General features: G+C 51.7%; 1 protein-coding gene across 7 annotated transcripts in view; it reads left to right on the top strand.

Moving 5' to 3' along the window:
• Nucleotides 1–1057: 1057 nt before the first annotated feature.
• The window catches only part of AKNA (AT-hook transcription factor), a 76115-nt gene continuing 59515 nt past the window's right edge, over nt 1058–17657 (top strand). Inside the window, exons 1-3 of one of the 7 annotated variants that reach the window (XM_049895049.1) lie at nt 10753–11107; nt 15591–15678; nt 15971–16354. In XM_049895049.1, coding sequence (XP_049751006.1) covers nt 16084–16354 — 271 coding nt within the window. In that variant the 5' untranslated portion in view covers nt 10753–11107; nt 15591–15678; nt 15971–16083. Of the gene's footprint in view, nt 1152–10746; nt 11108–15590; nt 15679–15970; nt 16355–17657 lie in introns of those variants that run through there. The other 6 variants (XM_049895050.1, XM_049895055.1, XM_049895053.1 and 3 more) reach the window with 6 other exon arrangements.

Below are 17657 nucleotides of genomic sequence, written 5' to 3'. Positions count from 1 at the left end.
TTCAAGGTGCGCTTTCAGCCTGGACAATGGACTTCCCTTGTCCTTTACTCTGCCAAAAGAACAAGCAAATCAGTCTTAAAAGAAATACAGCCAGAATGTTCCTTAGAAGCCAGGATGACAAGACTTCATCTTGCTTACTTTGGACACATCCCAGGAAAGACCAGTCACTAGAGAAGGCCATTATGTTTGGTAAAGCAGGCAGAGAAAACGAGGGAAACCTGCCATGTGGTGGACTGACATACTAGCCACAACGAAGGACTCAGACATATCAAAGATCCTGAAGATGGCTTAGGACCGGAGAACAGCCACATTTTGGTTCAGTTAGACATAAGGTCACCGTGAGTGTAGTCAGCTCCACGACAATAACTCGTTGCAGGGCCTTGAGCAAGTTCTTGTTCCTAAGGGCCAGGGTTCTCCTGCTTGTCTAATGAGGGTTTGGACTAGAATATGCTCGGGGGTTATTGATAAAACCCATCTACCTCATAGGAAAGGAGCCCTGGTGGCACAACGGTTAAGCACTCAGCTGCGACCCAAAGGTTGGCAGTTGGAACTCACTCAGCGGCTCTGCAGGAGGAAGACCTGGCGATCTGCTCACCATAAAGATCACAGCATAGAAAGCCCTATGGGGCAGTGCGCATGGGGTCGTTAGGAGTCAGAATCGACTTGTCAAGCACACAACAACACAGGAGAGGATGGCGCACAGTAAGAGTTTACAACGGTGCCTGACACAAACGCTCAAAGTTTATTATTATTGCTGTCAGTAAACGGTTCATTCAGGCTATAACATTTTGTGATTTTTTTCCTCTCTGTGGGTCTGTGTGACCTTGCACACCTGTCTTACCCTCTGGGCCTCAAGGCTTCCTGTCTGCAGTCAGGCGGGTCCTGGTCAGCCGCTCTGACCTGGGATTTTCGGTTCTAAAGTTTGGGAATCCGCTCCCTTGCTTTCGAGTCCCGGGGCGGGTCGCAGGCGGCCGCCTCCCTGCGATTGGTGGCTCTGCCTGAGGCCCCACCTCCCAGGGCCTCCCGCTCGGGTCAAGGGCGGGCCTCGCAGATTAGGCACAGAGGCGGCCGCCCGGCCCCCCGCTCGGATTGGAGGCCTTTGTTTGCCGCTCAACTCCGGGAAACCACCCGCGCGCGGCGGCAGCCGGCAGGTGAGGCGCGGGGGGGCACTCGCGGTGGGGCCGGGGCGAGTCCCGGCCCCTTGATCGGTCTCAGTTTCCGCCTCCTGGCAATGGAAAGCAGCGTAGAGGAAATGGATGGGCTCCACTCTACCGGGGCGGCGCCGTTTTTGGTCTTTCCCACGTGGAAACCCCATGCGCACTAGAAGGAGACGGTCACCGTGCCCGGAATGGGAGGGAGCCCTGGTCGCGCGATCGGGGCTCGAGTCCTAATCCTGGTCGCACAGGTGCTGCTCCCTCTGGCCTCAGTCTCTACCTCCGTACAATGGGGGCGTTGGCTTTTTCTCTTTCCAGCCAGAGCTGGAAGGGGTCCCTAGGGAGTCCGGGGGTTGGTCCTTGGCGGGGCCTTTAGTTGTGTTTGGGCTGAAGGCGTGGCCCGGGTTGCTGTGGTTACTTGGGGAGGTGGGGCTCCCTCGTCCTGGGATTTGTGTGAGGTTCGCTCACTCGGCAACAACCCGCGCGGCTTAGAGACTCGGAGCCTAGCGTCTTCCCCGTACACCAAAAGCAAGTTTCTTTTCGCCTTTTTGGCAGGGGGAGGTAGATAGTGCAAGGGCCAGCGTGGGGATGGGCAGTCTCGACAGTGGTCGGAGCTGGAACGGGCTGTAGAAATAAAGTCAGTCCCTTTTTGGTACACAGATGCAGAGACACACCAGAGAGGGGGCGCGGCCTGCCTAAGGGCGCACAGCAGAGCCGGCCTCTCCCCAGGGTGATAGGGCTCGCGCAGGCAAAGCCTGAGCCTGCTTGCTGTGCGACCTTGAACGGAACTCTTCCTGGCCTCTTTTGTCTGCTTTTGTTGAGAGAAATGACAGGTCGGAGCGGATTATTTCTTGCGTTTAAAAGCCCTGTGCTTCTGAGTAAGGAAATGAAAGGAAAGATGTTGATAACAAACCTGGGCTATTTGAAGCTGAGAAAAGAAGCTGAGACAGGCTGCTATGAAAAGAGACGTTGTTCCTGTCCTCTAGGACAGAGCAAGAAGAAAAGGACTGAAACTGAAGCATGAAGAACTGAGGTTAGATACATACAGGACTTCCCAAGAGATCCTCCCCCCCCCCCCAAAACACCTCCTCTGGAGTTGGTGGGTTTTATTTTTTAGCTGTTAGTTTTTCTTGTCAGGAAAACGCAATAGCTGCCCATCTGTTTGAGGGACCCTAAGTCTGCCTTGCTTGCCAAGGGGGAGATGGGACCCGTGGTGTTTTGGGGAAACCTTTTCTGTGGCTTGTTTCCAGGAGCATACTCAGTTCTGCTGGAGGGAGAGGGTGCTCATGTGGGGCTTTGCGTCTCAGAGTCCAGCCGGTTTGCATTTGAAACATGTGATCTGAGCCGTTCTTGCGAGGGGATTTCATCAGCTCCCACCCGCCTGAACACTGGAGGCGCCAGAGTTGGGGTTTCTACAGAAACTGGGAACCGTCCTGGCCCTGTGGGCTCTCATGCTGAGAAGGTATTTTGGAAACTGGTGCCTGCCACATTCCAGTTTACCCCCATGAGGAGGGGAAGAGGAAGAGTTTTTTGTTCTTGTTTATTGTGCTTTAAGTGAAAGTTTACAATTCAAGTCAGTTTCTTATACAAAAACTTATACACACGTTGTTATGTGACCCTAGTTGCTCTCCCTACAATGTGACAGCTGACTCTTTCTTTCCACCCTGTATCTCCTGTGTCCATTCAACCGGTTCCTGTCCCCCTCTGCCTTCTCGTCTCACCTCCAGACAGGAGAGGAAGAGTATTTTTAAAGTGTTCACATCATCAGCCGAATGCCAGACCCTTTTCATGTTTCCTCTGTCAGGGAGATGGGAAGGAGCCAGACATGGGGAATTAGAAGACCTGGGCTCGCGTCGCCAGCCGGGCCTCAGTTCTCAGAGCCTCAGTTTTCTCATTTATAGATAGAATGGGGATGGGAATGCCCACCTCAGGGCTGCTTTAAGGCTCAATGGGGTGGCATCACAGAAAGCTTTTGCTCAGCCCACATTCCGAGCTTGCAGATGAGGAAACTGAGCTCTGAGGAAGGGAGAAATAACAACAGCAATGATAACATCGATGTTTACTATACGGGGTAAGGTCTGGGAGGGCAGGAGCTCTTATCTATTTTGTCACCATTGTCGTCCCCAAAGCCCAGGACAGAGTCCAACACCCAGTAGGTGCTCCACGCACAGTTGTTGATCATCTTGATTATATGACTTAGCTTTCACAATAGTGCCGTAAGGTGGGTACTATTGTCTCCACTTTTCAGATGAAAAGGCTGAGGCTCAGAGAGGTTAAGTCACTCACTGAGGTCACACAGCTCTTATTGGGATTAGCCGATACTTACCTTGGGATGTGCAGCAGTGTGCTGGTGTCAGCTCAAGAGAGCTGATTGTGTATATTTCTTCCCAGTGCTGTGTTCAGTGACATTTGTGGTAGCTTGAAATCAGCCATGGTGAGGATACTTACACCGTGGAAATAAATAAAGGCCAGGCTTTTTTGTTTGTTTGTTTTTTAAGAGAACTGCATGTAAAGAGTGTTGTGGGATGGAAGGCCTGTCTTGCCTCTGCATAGCTGCCAGGTGTTGGGGTGTTCCTGAACCCTATAGCAGTTCCCCCGCTCCCTTTCAGCTGGAGTATGAAATTTGGGAAGGAAATTTTATGAGACAAAGCTCAGAGTCTGCAGTGTGAGTTGTGCAACGCAGCAGACCTCTGCCTTGGGAACAGGTCACTATGAGCCTGAATCCAGGCCAAAATGTCCGGCCTTTAACATGAACGTGATGGGAGCCATCGATGATCTTGAAGCAGTGTGTGCTGAAGGGACTGGAGGTTAAGTCAGGCGCGGAGACCAGGAAGAGGCTGACAGCAGCCCCTGTTTGCTGAGCACCTGCTATGTGCGAAGCTGTGTGAACACATTATCCAATTGCTTTACACACAGAATCCTGAGGGAAGAGTTAGCCTCAGTCTATAGCTGAGGACCTCATAGAGGTTTGGAACTGTATTTAAAGTCCCATCTAACAAGTTTGGACCCAGGCTTTCTGCTCCACCTGTTAAGCCGTTGGTCCCTTCTCTGTCCCAGCCTACAGTCCCATCTTGGCTCTGGTCTTCCTTGCCAAGTGTCAGCCAAACTCCAGCTCTGTTGCCAAGTGAGACCCCCCCCCCACCCCCCACTCCCAGGCTGCACCCACTCCAGGTTCTCCTGGAGACAGGCGGGCCCTGGGTCTTAGCCAGCATTCTACCCACTGAGCCTATTCAGGAGGGGGGGCCGGGATGAAGGCCAGAGTGGGATGCCCAGCTGTCAGTCCTCTCAGGGTCTTGGGACCACAGCTGAGGACCAAGGAAGGGGAGGGGCCTCAGGGTCCAGGAGGCCATACTCAGCTCCCCAGGTAAGGGCTTCACCTAGAGGGTACTTGTGAGTGGAGACCCAACTCTACCCCTAATGTGCTGTGTGACTTTGGGCAAGTCGAATAACTTCTCTGGGTCTTTCCTCAGCTGTTAAATGCCTGATTTTGAGGATCTAATCAGACAACACATGCCATGCCCCAAAATATTAAGAATGGCTAGGACTGGGTGCTGATTGCTTCCATTCCTTTTTGTGATTTTTGGGTATAGCAACATGTTGCACAAGGGCTGTATATCCAGAAAAGAGCACATAGTATCCAAAATTTAAACAGGAGGAGAAGGTATGCAATGGCAGTTACAGCATGTCATGGATGTCCGAGCAGCAGAGGGTCTCAAAGAGCCCAACGACTCTTCCAGCTTTCATAGGTGGAGATGGAGGAGCTTGCCCACAGCCTCTCTGGATCAAAAGGAAGCACTACATAGATATGAGGTTTTTTTTTTTTTTTTTAAGGTGGCACAGTGATTAAAATGCTTCTCTGCTAACTGAAAGGTTGATGTTTCAAACCCACTGGCTGCTCCGCGAAAGAAAGGTGTGGCAGTTTGCTTCCATAAAGATTACAGCCTTGGAAACCCTATGGGGGCAGTTCTGCTCTGTCCTGTAGGGTCACTGTGAGTCGGCATCGACTTGACAGCCATGGGTTTGGTATGGTTTAAAACTAGGAAATGTTCTTTTCTCTTATAGGCAACTGTTATTTTTAGAAAATACACATAAGCAAAAAGAAGGTAAAACTGTCTATAATTGTACCACCCAGTGATAATTATTGGTACACATTCCTCTTCCTTTTGTCCCTTTCTTCTTCCCTCTTTTTTTGCCTCCTCCATATTTAACTGTTGTTGTTTTTTTTTTTTTCTTTAATTGGCTCAAACTGGATATATATTATTTTATAACTGGCTTGTTCACTTAACATGTAAACAATGTTTACATCATTTCTGATTCTTCTACAGTGTGACTGTTAATAACTGGATAATATTCCTTGAATAGAAATATAATTTATTTCAATGATCCCCTATTATTGGACACTGGGGTTGTTTCGAACCTTTTAACCTACTACAAGGTTCAGTCGTGAACCAATTAAGATTGTATTCTCCGGAATCAGACAGCTTGGTGCAAACCCAGCTTCCTCATCTGTAAAATGGGTATAATAATTCCTCCCTCCTGGGATTGGTGTGAGGATTAAGTGATATCCTAATCCATGGGAAGGCCTCTATAGGGTGTTTAACGCATAAAATGTACTCAGTAAAGGTTTGCTACTAGCAGTGCAGCGTCCCTGTGTGGTGCAAACCCTTCAGCTGTTAATTGAAACGTCGAAGGTTCAAGTCCACTCAGAGTCACCTTGGAAGAAAAGCCTGGCAATTGACTTCTGAAAAATGAGCCACTGCAAACTCTATGGAGCACAGTTCTACTGTGACACACGTGGGGTCACCGTGAGTCAGCTTGGTGGCAACGGGTCATTAGTAATGCTTTCCTGGCACATACACATTTTTTTCTCTTCTTGGAGTATTAATTTGATGGTGTGTGTGTGTGTGTCCACGCACTGCTCATAACTCTTGTTTCTGGCCGTTGAGGAAGGCCTGTCTCCTCCTCTTCATAAGTATTCAGGGTGAGGGCACGGTTTCTAGCTGGGTTTGGGGCTACAGGGAGAAGGCAGCATTTCCTTCACTTGAAAGAACTGGCTTTCTCTATATGTGTTTGGAACCCAAAGCTAAAGTCATGGCTGATACTGGGAAAGCTCCAGAGTCAGGAAAATTAACTCAGTCCTGTGGGAAGCAGGTCATATCGCTGTTTCACTGATGACGAAGCCAAAGCCATTTACTGGTGAGCAGTTACTCTGTGCCAGGCACACAGTCTCACGTATACTCCCAAGGAACCTGTAAAGTCAGTATTATTACCCCCGTTTTACAGATAAGGAAAACGGAATTCAGAGAGATTAAGCAACTTGCCCAAGGCCACACAGCTCTCAAGGGAGAGCTTGGAATTTTCTGAGTGCTCACAAAGCCCATGTGACCTTAGTACCTGTGCCCTGCAACCTTCTATCAACACGGCATTTCTGCCTTGTTTGGGCAAATAGAATCAAAGAATCCAGGACATTTAGAGCTAGAAGAGCCCTCAGAGGTGATCTCATTAAGTCCTCAGGATCCAAGGCTCAGAGAAGGGAAAGCACTTGTCCAGGGTCACTCAGCGAGTTAGTGGTGGGACTCTGGTGGGGACTTGGGTCTTCCTCCAGCTTCCCAGGCCAGGCTCCCATGTGTTCTTCTTGGTCCATTCTAGAAATCCTTGCCTGCCTCCCCTCAACCCAAACTCCCCATGGATTTTAACTAAAGGGATAAATTTAATTGGGCAGAAAGGAATAAATGCCCTTAGAGTTTGTGCTCGACTACTAACCTAAAGGTTGGTGATTCAAGCCTACCCAGAGACACCATGGGAGAAAGGCCTGGCGACCTGCTTCTGAGAGGTCACGGGCTTGGAAACCCTGTGGCGCAGTTCTACTCTGCACACGTGGGGTTGTCAAGAATGAGAACCGACTTGACAGCCACTAGTTTGGTTTGCCAGTCTGGTTAACAGGTCCGGCGCTTAGGAGGGGCTCAAGAATGATGATGAGAGAAGGGAGAGGACAGCTGAGTAGGTGGGCTGTGGGAGGGTGGATGAGAAGTGGCCACTGAGGTGTTAGGACGTCATGACCCAGGGGCTGGAGGGAGCAAATGACTGAAGGCTTGCTGGGCTCCCATGGGAAGGGCTGGCCAGGCTGCGTGGACATAGCTACACAGGGGCATGTCACCAGTGACAGCACTCAAGCCCTGGCAGTGAAGGCCAGAGGATTTTTTGTTGGGTCATCAGGAACTAGTCCCTTCCCCTTGCTGGGCCTCAGTTTCCTTACCTGTACAATAGAATACTATACCTGCCCTGCTCACTTCCCAAGGCTGTCCTTAAGCATCTAGTGCTATGAAGACGAGAAAGCATTTTGGAAAACTGAAGGCTCTATGCGGGACCAGAGCCTTATCATAAACTTAGAACATGGCCTTAGTGGATTGCAATTAGTTGGCAATAAGCCCCACTCCTGATTTTATCATGCACAGATGTTAATGATCTCTGCAGGGTGCAATGGCTTGACACCAACCTTGGTCCTTAAGAACTGGGCCTTTGTGTTTGAGTCTCTCTCCTCCACTCACTAGCTTTGTGACCCGGGACAAGTTGTTCGGGATCTCGAGGCCTCTATTTATCCAGCTTGTAAAATGGGGATAGTCACACCAGCTGGGCTCTTGGAAGGGACGTGAGCCAGTGCCAGGTGGCTGCCTAAATTCAGCATGTGTTTATGGAGGCAAAAAAACAAAAACAAAAAAAAATTTTTTTTTTTTCCTACCGTGTGTCAGAGCCTGTGCCGCGTGCCGGTGAGTCCTCACAGGGCTCACAGTTGAGTCAGGGAGAGCAACAGTAGTCAAATAATCACACACAAAGTATAATTCCAAAAGGGGGTGAGTCTCTGAGGAGGGTACACTGGAGCTGAGATCTGCCGAGCTGCCTGGAAGTTAATGGGGAGAAGAGATGGGTGGGGTGATGTGCGGGAGCAGGTGCATCTGTCCAAAGACCAACAGTGAGGCTTAGCGAGGGCAGACAGAGTTGGGGGAGATGAGGCCAGAGCAGCAGGCAGCACAGCCATCGGAGAGTTTCTAGCAAGGAGGGACCGTGTTTAGAAGCTTCTGTTTTGGACGATCCCTCTGGTGCAGTGTGGGAATGGGTTGGAGGGACCGAGAGCTTTCCATAGGAGACCCTTGCAGGAGGCCATGGGGAGATCTGGTGGCCAGGGCCAAGAGGTTGGCCGAGGGGTTGGAGAGACATGAACAGATTCTAGTGAGATTTAAGAAATCAAATCAACAGAAGTTGGCGATAGATTGGTTATGGGGTATAAGGAAGAGGGAAGCATCCAAGGTGAGGGTGGATTCTGGCCTTGCACCTGGATGAAAGATGGGCCAAACTAGGGAGGGGCGGGTTTGGGGGGTGGTAATGTGACCCGTCAGTTTTGGACACGGAGCTTTGCTGAAGTAGAATCTGGCCTGGTGGTGGCGATGGTGTTCCAGAAGGGGGCACAGCGCGAGCAATGGGAGGGAGCTGCGTTGGTCAGGCTTGAGGGTGGTGAGGAGGTGGAGCAGAGTGCCCTGGGGGTGGTTTTCCTTGGTGTTAGGCAGCTGCCCCTAAAGATGGGCTGGGGTTACCCAGGGGCCATGAGGCGTGCCCAGCAGTGGCAGCCACCTGGCGTTGATGGCAGCACTGCCTGGGTTAATGACCAGGGAGGGAGAGTGAGTGAGTGACAGGGTGTCAGAGGAGCCCGCCCCTCACACAATGGCCCACATGGTCTCCAGAGCTGGCAGGGAGCGGCTTCGTTAGGGTTTGGCTCTGCTCCACGTTGGGGAGGAGGCTGCAGATAGAGCCCCTCCACCACTCAGATGTGGGTAGGGCCGGAGGGGTGGGATGATAAGGGCATCTGGTTCTAGTCCTGGCTCAGCCAGATACTCACAAGCTGGCTTTGGTAAAGTTCATTCATTTGTTCAGTCAGTCAGTCATTCAGCTAACACATCCATCGGCCACAAACTGTGTGCCAGACTCCAGGAAAGGTAGTAAGACCCAGTCCTTGGGGGAGACCAGACATTTGTGCATAAGTAAGGATGATGATGATAATGAGTCCAGTAAATACGAGCCACATTCTAGGCCCCACACTCTGCACTTTGCAGACCTTACATCATTGATTCTCGACAGCAGTCCTGTGAGTGGCTACTCTTCTTATCCCCGTTTTCAAGATAAAGAAACTGAGGCATAGAGAGGTGATGCCTCAGAGGTCACAGAGGTAGCAAGAGGTGGAGCTGGGATTTGAACTCAGGTCCACACTGACTCCAAGGTTCATGTTTTCTCTTCTACACTGGTAGTTCCCAGAGCTGGTCGATCATCAGAATCACATGGGGAGCTTTTTGTACAATACATACATTGTTTCTGTTTTCTTTTCCTGAATCAGAATCTCCAGATCACAGGTGGGGTCAGAGTTGGGAGCCATGTTCAGGGTTTGGATCCTGTGCCTGCTGCTCTAGCCCCTACTCCTGCCCCTCTGCTTGCTTCGCTGTGCTCTGGGTACAAAAGCCTTACTATTGTCAGGGCAAGCAAGCCCAGCTGGTTCTCACTGTGGGCCTTTGCATTTGTCCTACTGGAATACTCTGCCTCTCACCCCTCCTGGTGACTTGCTTGTGCCCCTTTCCTCCTTCCAGTTCCTTCTCTATCTAGTCATCCTGCTCAGATAAGCATCACCCCTCACCTGGCCCCGGCCCTTCATCACCGGGCCGCAGTGGCAGGAAACACCCCAATCCATCATTCTCCATTCCAGGGGTTGCCTACCAGGCCCACACATCCCAGCTGCCACAGAATCCATCAGCTTTGGAAGACTGCCGACACCCAGAGACTGATTCTGCTGTCTGGGGTGAGCCCTGGGCTTTTTATTTTATCAAAAGCAGCCTAGGATGTGAATCACCATTCCATCCCACCCTGCTCTGCTCCGTTCACACCACGCTCCCTGAGATCATACACCTGTTTGTTTATTATCTGTGTCTCCACTACAGTGGAGTAGGGACTTTGCCTGTCTTACCCCCTGCCATATTCCCAGCACCTTGAAAAGCACCTGGCACTCAGTCGGAGCTCAATAAGTACCTGTTGAATGAACGGGAGGCTTGAGAAAAGGCAGCTTGCCCACTGGGATAAATCTGTCCCCTGCCCTCTGATGAGCCCTGTGAGGGCATTTATGACAGGAGAAATTCACCTGATTAGCCAATTCCCTACCTCCATGCTGCCTGGAAAATCCCACCGTAGCTGCAAGCCCAGCTGGGAGCAGGGATAGTGGGTAGGATGGTAGGAATCATTGCAGCCTTCTTGAGATGTTGTGTCACACAGGTAGACAGATCAGAGAGTGGGAGCTGGAAAGGCACACAGTAAACATAGATTCTGAGCTCCCATTGCACAGGTGGGCACTGAGGCCCAGTGAGGCAAGGAGCCTTGGCTGAGGTCACACCCCTTGGTTGAAAAGGCTAGAGAAGAGGGACTCTGTCTGGGAAGAGCTCCTGGAGGGTTGAGGACATAACCAAGGAATGAGCAGCAGGAAGCCTCCTTCCAGGTTAGCAAGCTGTGTGACTGTGGCCACGCCTCTGACATTTTTTGGGAGTCAGTCTTCTCATCTGTACCTTGAGAGTCTTAGCAGAGTTGCTCCCAAGCCCTGATGTTGGAAGTTTCCGTGAGTCCTTTCCTGGGCATCACAGACCCATAGAGGGCCTGCAAGGGGTTAAGCTCCTCCAGCTCTCACTCTAGCTCTGCACCCCCTCCTTCTGACAAACACTTGTAGGAAATCAGGCTGGGCGCTTCCTGCCGCCTCAGCGAGGCAGGGGCGGGGAGAGGTGGGGAGCGATGCTTGTCTGTGAGCAGCAGCTTGGGCTGGCAAAGCGGCCTGGAGGCGCGCCAGGGCACGATGGAGGCAGGGGGCTCCCTAAGTTTGGAACAAAGACCCTGAGTCTGGGCTGGCCGGATGGTGGTGGAGCCCAAGAGAGGTAAGGGAGTGGAGGAGGGGAGGGGAGGCTGCCTTCCCTCTGGACTGGCCAGTCACAGACTCTGGGACAGTCTGGTGCGGCCGGACCAGCCCAGCCAGGAAGTCGCAGCTGCGGCAGCTGTATGGCTTCTCTCGTGGCTTAGAGGAGCTCAGCCCCCGGGAAAAGGGGGGATTTTAGGAGAATATTGGATTTCGTCAGGCCTCAGTACTGCTTGGATTCCAGTCCCAGCTCTGGTCTGATCTCTGTGTGAACTTGGGCAAGGCTTGGCCCCTCTCTCGCCTGGGGGTCCCCATCTGCATTTGGAGAGTTAGTTCTGTGGGCTGCTAAGGGGCCTCAGAGATGTGCAGGATGGGGAGCAGGCCAGAAGGCGGCAGGCAGGGTCCCCATGAAGGAGGGGCCCACTTTTGCAGCCTGGAGGGAAGGAGAGGAACAGGGATGTTCCGGGCTAGCCCAACCAGCTCAGCTTTTCAGGCTGGCAGGACCAGAGGCTGCATCAAACAGGGCACCTTCCCAGGTTCTCCTCCTCCACCTCCTCCTCCTCGGCAGGAGGGAGGAGGGGTTGATGCATCCTTGTGGGGCTGGTTCTCTAGGGCTGGCAGGAAACCTTCGAGAACAGCAGGTCTGTGCTCTGCCAGTGCTCAGGGAGGGAAGCTGAACTCGGGACACTGAGCTCGATAGCCTGACCTTTGTGGAGGGTCCAGTTACTTGATATGTGCATTCTACCTTCCCCTTCCTCCTGCCCCCTCTAGCCTGACAGCCTTGGTTTCAGAGTCACAGCGCTTGGGTTGAATCCCTGGGCCACACTTCCTGGCTGGGAGGTCTTGTGAAAACTCCCCACCTCTCTGTACCCCAGTTTCCTCATCTGGGAGATGCCAGGGATGGGGTGGGGGGGCAGACAGTCCTGGCTGCACGGGTAGGGGCCTCAAGAGGCATGGGAGGCGTGAGGTGGCTGCTGTTGGCTGAGGAGGGCCTAGAGTCTGGGTGGTTCTGAGTGATTGAACTACAAAGGAAGGGTCTTTGGTTTTGGAGCAGTTGAGGGGGCAGAGAAGCCTGGTGAGGGCGGGGGAGGACAGGAGCCCGGCCCAAATGGGGAACTGGAGAAAGAGGCCTCAGGTGGGGCGACTTAGCCTTAAAGGGGCCCTCCTGGGCCCAGCCCCCAGTCCATGTGGCTGTAGCCTTCACCAAATCCTCTGCCTCTCGGTGTAGTCCTGCTGCCCTTGTGGATAGCGTCGGCCTTTCCTGGCCTTCGAGGGCCCTACTCCCCTGCTTTACAGTTCTGATCATACTCTCAGGCCTCCAAGCCTTTGCCAGTGCTGCTCCCTCTGCCTGGAATGAATGCCCTCCCCATTCTCATCGAACCCCCTTCTTCATCTCTCAAGCCCAGCTTAATTGCTTCAACAACTCTTCTATGGTTGTACCTCCACCCCTTTGAAATTTTGGAGCACTTTTACTCATTTCTGTATTGTTTGTGTCTTGTGTAGTGCCTGGTACACAGTAGGAAATCATAGATTTCTTTCGTATTATTATTTTTAAGTTATTTTGCCTGGGTGACATAAACAGTTAAGCACTCAACTGCTAGTCAAAAGGTCGGTAGTTTGAAACCCACCTAGAGACTCCTCAGAAGACAGGCCCCAGGCAACCTGCCTCCGAAAGGTCACGGCCTTGGAAACCCTATGGGGCAGTTCTACTCTGCTCACATGGGGTCGCCATGAGTCGGAATCAACTGGAAGGCAGCTAACAACGAGGTGCTCGGTATATATGTTACTTTGAAATGTAACCTCAGAGAGGAGGAAGGAGGATTACAGTTCTGAGGCTGTTGCCCCCAGAAGCCAACAGAGTCAACAAGGAATCTGAAAGTTCATTTAGTCCCATCCCTGCCTCCCAACCCGCCCTAGCAAGGTGGCACCCCCTTGTGGTAGCAAGAGCAGGTGGCATTTTCCCCATTTTACAGTGAGGACAGTTTAAGCCCAGAGAGGCAATGGGAGAACCCAGTGTTTCACTGCAAGTGGCAGCTGCACCAGGGTGGGCCTGGGCTGCCGGTTGCCCAGGCTGGTTCTCTCTCACAGCAGCCCAGGGAACTGTCTCCTTGCCCTGCCGGGCAGGCATGTGGCTGGCACATGCGTGTGTCTGGTGACTGACTGACTGACTGACCCAGTATGTGCAGGTGCCATGCTGCTCCTGGGCTCCGTGGCTTCGAGGGCTGTGGCTTGCGTGGAAGGCGGAGGCCTTGCTCAGGAAAGCCTCACAGGTTTAGGGGCCTGAGGGCTATTTGCAAAACTCCAGCTTGTGACCGCAGCCGCCTCTGACATGCAGCTTCCCCCGGTCGCAGTGACATTTCTGCGATGACTGAGTCACCCCAGGAGACAGGATGTTCCCCTTTGTGCACCCAGAGGCCTCTGTGATTGGACAGACTGCTCTGTGGCCGTGCTAGAAAAAAGCCCTAAAAAAAGTTAAAAAACCACAGCCTCCTGGGTCCCTTCCTCAGCGGAGGTTTCAGAAAGAAAAGCAACGGCTCAGCCCAGCACCTCCTACACCTGCCCACACAGCCGGGGCCAGAAGGTGAAGGGGCTTCAAAGAGAGGGCCTTGCCTAAGGCTCTGGCTCAAAGTGGAGATTCCAGGCCTCATCCCAGGGCCACTGACTCACACTCACTTTGTGTAGACCCAGAAATGTGAATTCTTAGAGGACTCTTAAAAGACCCCTAGTGGCACAACACAAGCTTTCAACTGCTAACCAAATGGTTGATGTTGGAATCCACCCATTGGCTTCACAGCAGAAAGACCTGGCTATCTGCTCCCATAAAGATTATAGCCTAGGAAACCCTATGGGGATTGCTACTGTGTCACGCGGGGTTGCTGTTATTCAGAATCAGCTTAATGGCACCCAACAGCAACAACAACAGAGTGCTTTTGAGCCTGCTTGAGTTAAGAACTGTGGCAGGGATTTCACTGATGGGTACAGGCCCCCCAGAAGGTATGGGACACAAGGATTAGAACTTGTATGTAAAATATTTATTTTCTATCGCATCTTTACACATTTTATTTTTGGTTGTATTTTTTTCTAATGCCTGTAATATACTAGGGTGAGCTGTGCATGTGAGCATGTGAACAAACGTATTTTTAGTGATGGACAGTGGTATGATAAAAAAAAATTTGAACTGGGTCAGAACTGACAGTTCCATATCTGGCCGGCTGGGTGATCTTGGCCGGGTCACTGTTCCATGCGATAGTTTTCCTGTGACCTTGCATGTCCGGTGTGAGGGCAAATCGAGAACAAGTACCCTTCTAGCCCAAGCTGACACAGAATGGGCCCATCACATGTGGTGGGGATTGTGGGCGGAGGAACAGGGCCCTGCATTTGGAGGGGCCAGTGTGGGAGCCTGGGGGAGGGGAAGAGGATGGAGGCCACTGGGTCCCCATCTAAGGAGCAAGCGTTGTAGCCTTATGAGCAAGAATGTTCGCTGTTCCTACTCCAGCCCTTGAGAAGCCAGCCCTGCTCTGGCTGAACTGTTCCCTGGGGAGCTTTCTGTCCAGAGATAGTTGCCTGCTGATTTTTTTCTACAAATCAAGACTCCTGACTGGAATCCTAGCGCTCACGAGGCTGAAACACACATTTATCTGTGCAGGGAGGCCTGGAGTTATGCTCCATTGTTGCCACAGCGTGGAGTGGAGAGGCAGGAGTCTGGCCTTCTGCCCCAGAGTGTCCTCAGCAGTGTGGCTTTGGACAAGATCCCTGCACTCCCTGGGCTATATGTTCCCACCTGTGGAACCAGCCTTTGTGTGAGCTCACCTGGAGGCCCTTGCCGTACTGACTTGCTGTGGTTCTGTGGAACCTCCCAGACTGGGGTCTCATTGGGCGGGGCCGCAACTTTCTGGTCTGTCATCTGTGGGCTTTCAGGGCCTGACATGTGCTTGGCACAGAGCAGGCACTTGGGGGACTATTTGGGGTAGCGGGAGGATAGGAAAGGAGGCGGGTAAAGGAGATGAGAGGGTTAGAAGGAAAAGGGAGAAAGGAGAGGATGGAAGGAAGGTAGGGAGGAGTCCTTCTCCTGCAGTTCTTCCCCTGCCATGGCCTCCTAATGGGTCCATCTGCGGCCAGTCTTCCTGTTCTGGTTCATTCTCCCAGAGCAGGCAGAGTCAAACTTCTAAGCTGTACCTCTGATGGTACTCTCCTGTGCCTAAAACCCTCAGTGCCCCCTCCCAGACCCTGGGATGCACTTGGAACTCCTGAACAAGGCCTGAGAGGCCCTCTTTGCTCTGCCCACCATCCCTCCTTCCCCACATTCTCTGTTGTCCATATTGCTCCACTTGCACAACAGGAAAACACCTGGTGAGGTTGCTCCCTTCTGCCTCCAGGCCCTGTATGTCCACGCTGGTCCCTATGCCTGGCATGCTGGTCTTTTTACCATCCGCGTTACTGTGGGAGGTCAGGGAGGGCTCCCAGAGGAAGTGGCTCTTAAACTGAGGCTTTCCCTGATCTCCTAGGCGCCTCGGGCCTCAGCCCAGTGTTGCCCCATCACCTCTCACCTTGATTTGTAGTCACCTGGAATCGGAATCGACTCTACTGCAACAGGTTTGGTTTTCTGGTTTGGTTTATCTGTCCGCCTTCCCCCAGTTATAAGGTCTCGGCTGCTAGGCTCTCTACTCTGTATCTCAGGGAATTTTACAAAACCCTTGAGAGAGAGGTATTGCTATCCCAGTTTTACTGATGAGGACAGTGAAGGCGGAGTGACTTGCCCAGGGTTGGACCCGGAGTTGAACCCGAGGTTGTCTCATCCGATCCCAGAGTCCCTGTGGTAACTTTTTGTTCTGAATAAAGAAGGGAACTTAAGAATTAATGCTGTCCCTTGATTGTGTCCTGACAGTCCACAGGCAGGATATCGGCTGCTGAGAGAAGCCAGCTGTGACTCTGGTGCCCACAGCAGCAACTCCGTCTCCTGAGGATGAAGTGGCCCAGGTGAAGTGTGAGCCGGGCCCAATGGCCAGCTCAGGGACTGAGGTCCACTGGGCTGAGCTGGGCCTGGGGAAGGGGACCCGGCAGCGGCGGCGCTGGGCCTGGACCGAGGAGGAAAATGATACTGATGTGAGTGTCACCCGTGGCTGGGGAGAAGAAGGGCCCTTTCCCAATGCTGCCAGCCCCGAGCTCCTGGAGGACTTCCGCCTGGCCCAGCAGCACCTGCCACCCCTGGAATGGGACCCACAGGCTGATGGGCATCGGAATTCTGAATCCGAATTGTCTGCAGGAGAGGGTGAGACTGACTCCTCTACCCCCCCGTTCTGCCCCCATCTCTGTCATACCCCCTGGCCTCCCTGCACCCACGCCTCACTGTCTCATGTGGGAAGTGGCAGGAGGTACTTTAAAAATTTTTTAATTAAAACCTATAATTTAAATTTTAAGTCAATAATTTAAAATTTATAAATAAATTATTTATAATCTAAACTTATAAATAAATTATAATTTAATATAAATAAAAATTTTAAAGATTTAAACTATATAAGTAATACTGTTCACTGCAGAAAAATCAGAAAATATAAGCAAATAGAGGGAAAACTACCAATTATTTCTCATTCCACCCACCGCCCCCACCCTTTTCCATGTGTGTAGACAAATGTAACATGCATCTGAAACATACTGTATTGTGACCTGCTTTTTCATTAATTTAATGGGCATGAACATGTTCCCATGTCCTCAAATATTCTTCCACCAGTTGTCCCTAATGCCTGCAGAGAATTCCATGGTGTGGCTGTGCCATAACTTATTAGGCCAGTCTGCTACTAGGCATTGGGGTACTTTCTACTTTTTGATATAATTATATATTCGTGCATCTTTGCACACTTGATAATTTCCTTGGTAATTTGAATTGCTAGGTCCAAGGGGTATGCCCATTTTTAAGATTTTTAAGATCCCAATTAGCAGTGGGAACGTTGGTATCCCTGGCTTTTGACGGTAACTATGTTCCCTTTGTGTTGAGGGACTAAAATCCTAGTCTTCCTTGGCAACTTGCTTTGCCTCTCTGAATCTTGGTCTCCTCGTCTGTGAAACAGGAGTAATAATACTGGTGTCAATGGTTGTGATGGGTAAAACAGGTCAAGTGTGTAAAGCATGGAGAGTAGTAAGAGCTTGGTGTGTGGTAGCTATTGTGCTCAGGTTATGAGTGAAGTGTCTTTCTGTTATAATTCTGGGAATCGGGCAGGCCTCCTGTAGATGGCAGAGAAATCATTACCAGATCACAGCGGCCTCTCAGGAACTGTTTCCAAGCTCTCCCTCAGGAAGGGTGACTCCACCTCGGAGCAGTGGCAGAATTGAAAGGGCAGAGGCATCTCTTCCAGAGGGTCAAATGGTAACCCCCCTGCTAGGATGTAACAGCTGCTACCATATCCTGTGCCTTACTGTGTGCCAGGCACAGGGCTGGGCAGGACCTGGGCCTTATCTTCCTCCCTCCTGACTGCCCTCCGCCAGGTAGGAAGGACTCATTTCAACTTTGAGTAAGGACACTGAGGCTCAGAGAGGCATAACTTGCCTGTGGCCACGCAGAGAGGGATCAGAGGAGC

Source organism: Elephas maximus, chromosome 9 (assembly GCF_024166365.1).
Source record: "Elephas maximus indicus isolate mEleMax1 chromosome 9, mEleMax1 primary haplotype, whole genome shotgun sequence".
Taxonomy (NCBI): Eukaryota; Metazoa; Chordata; class Mammalia; order Proboscidea; family Elephantidae; genus Elephas; species Elephas maximus.
The sequence above is the reverse complement of the archived record's forward strand: the minus strand, read 5'-3'. Positions and strand labels throughout refer to the sequence as shown.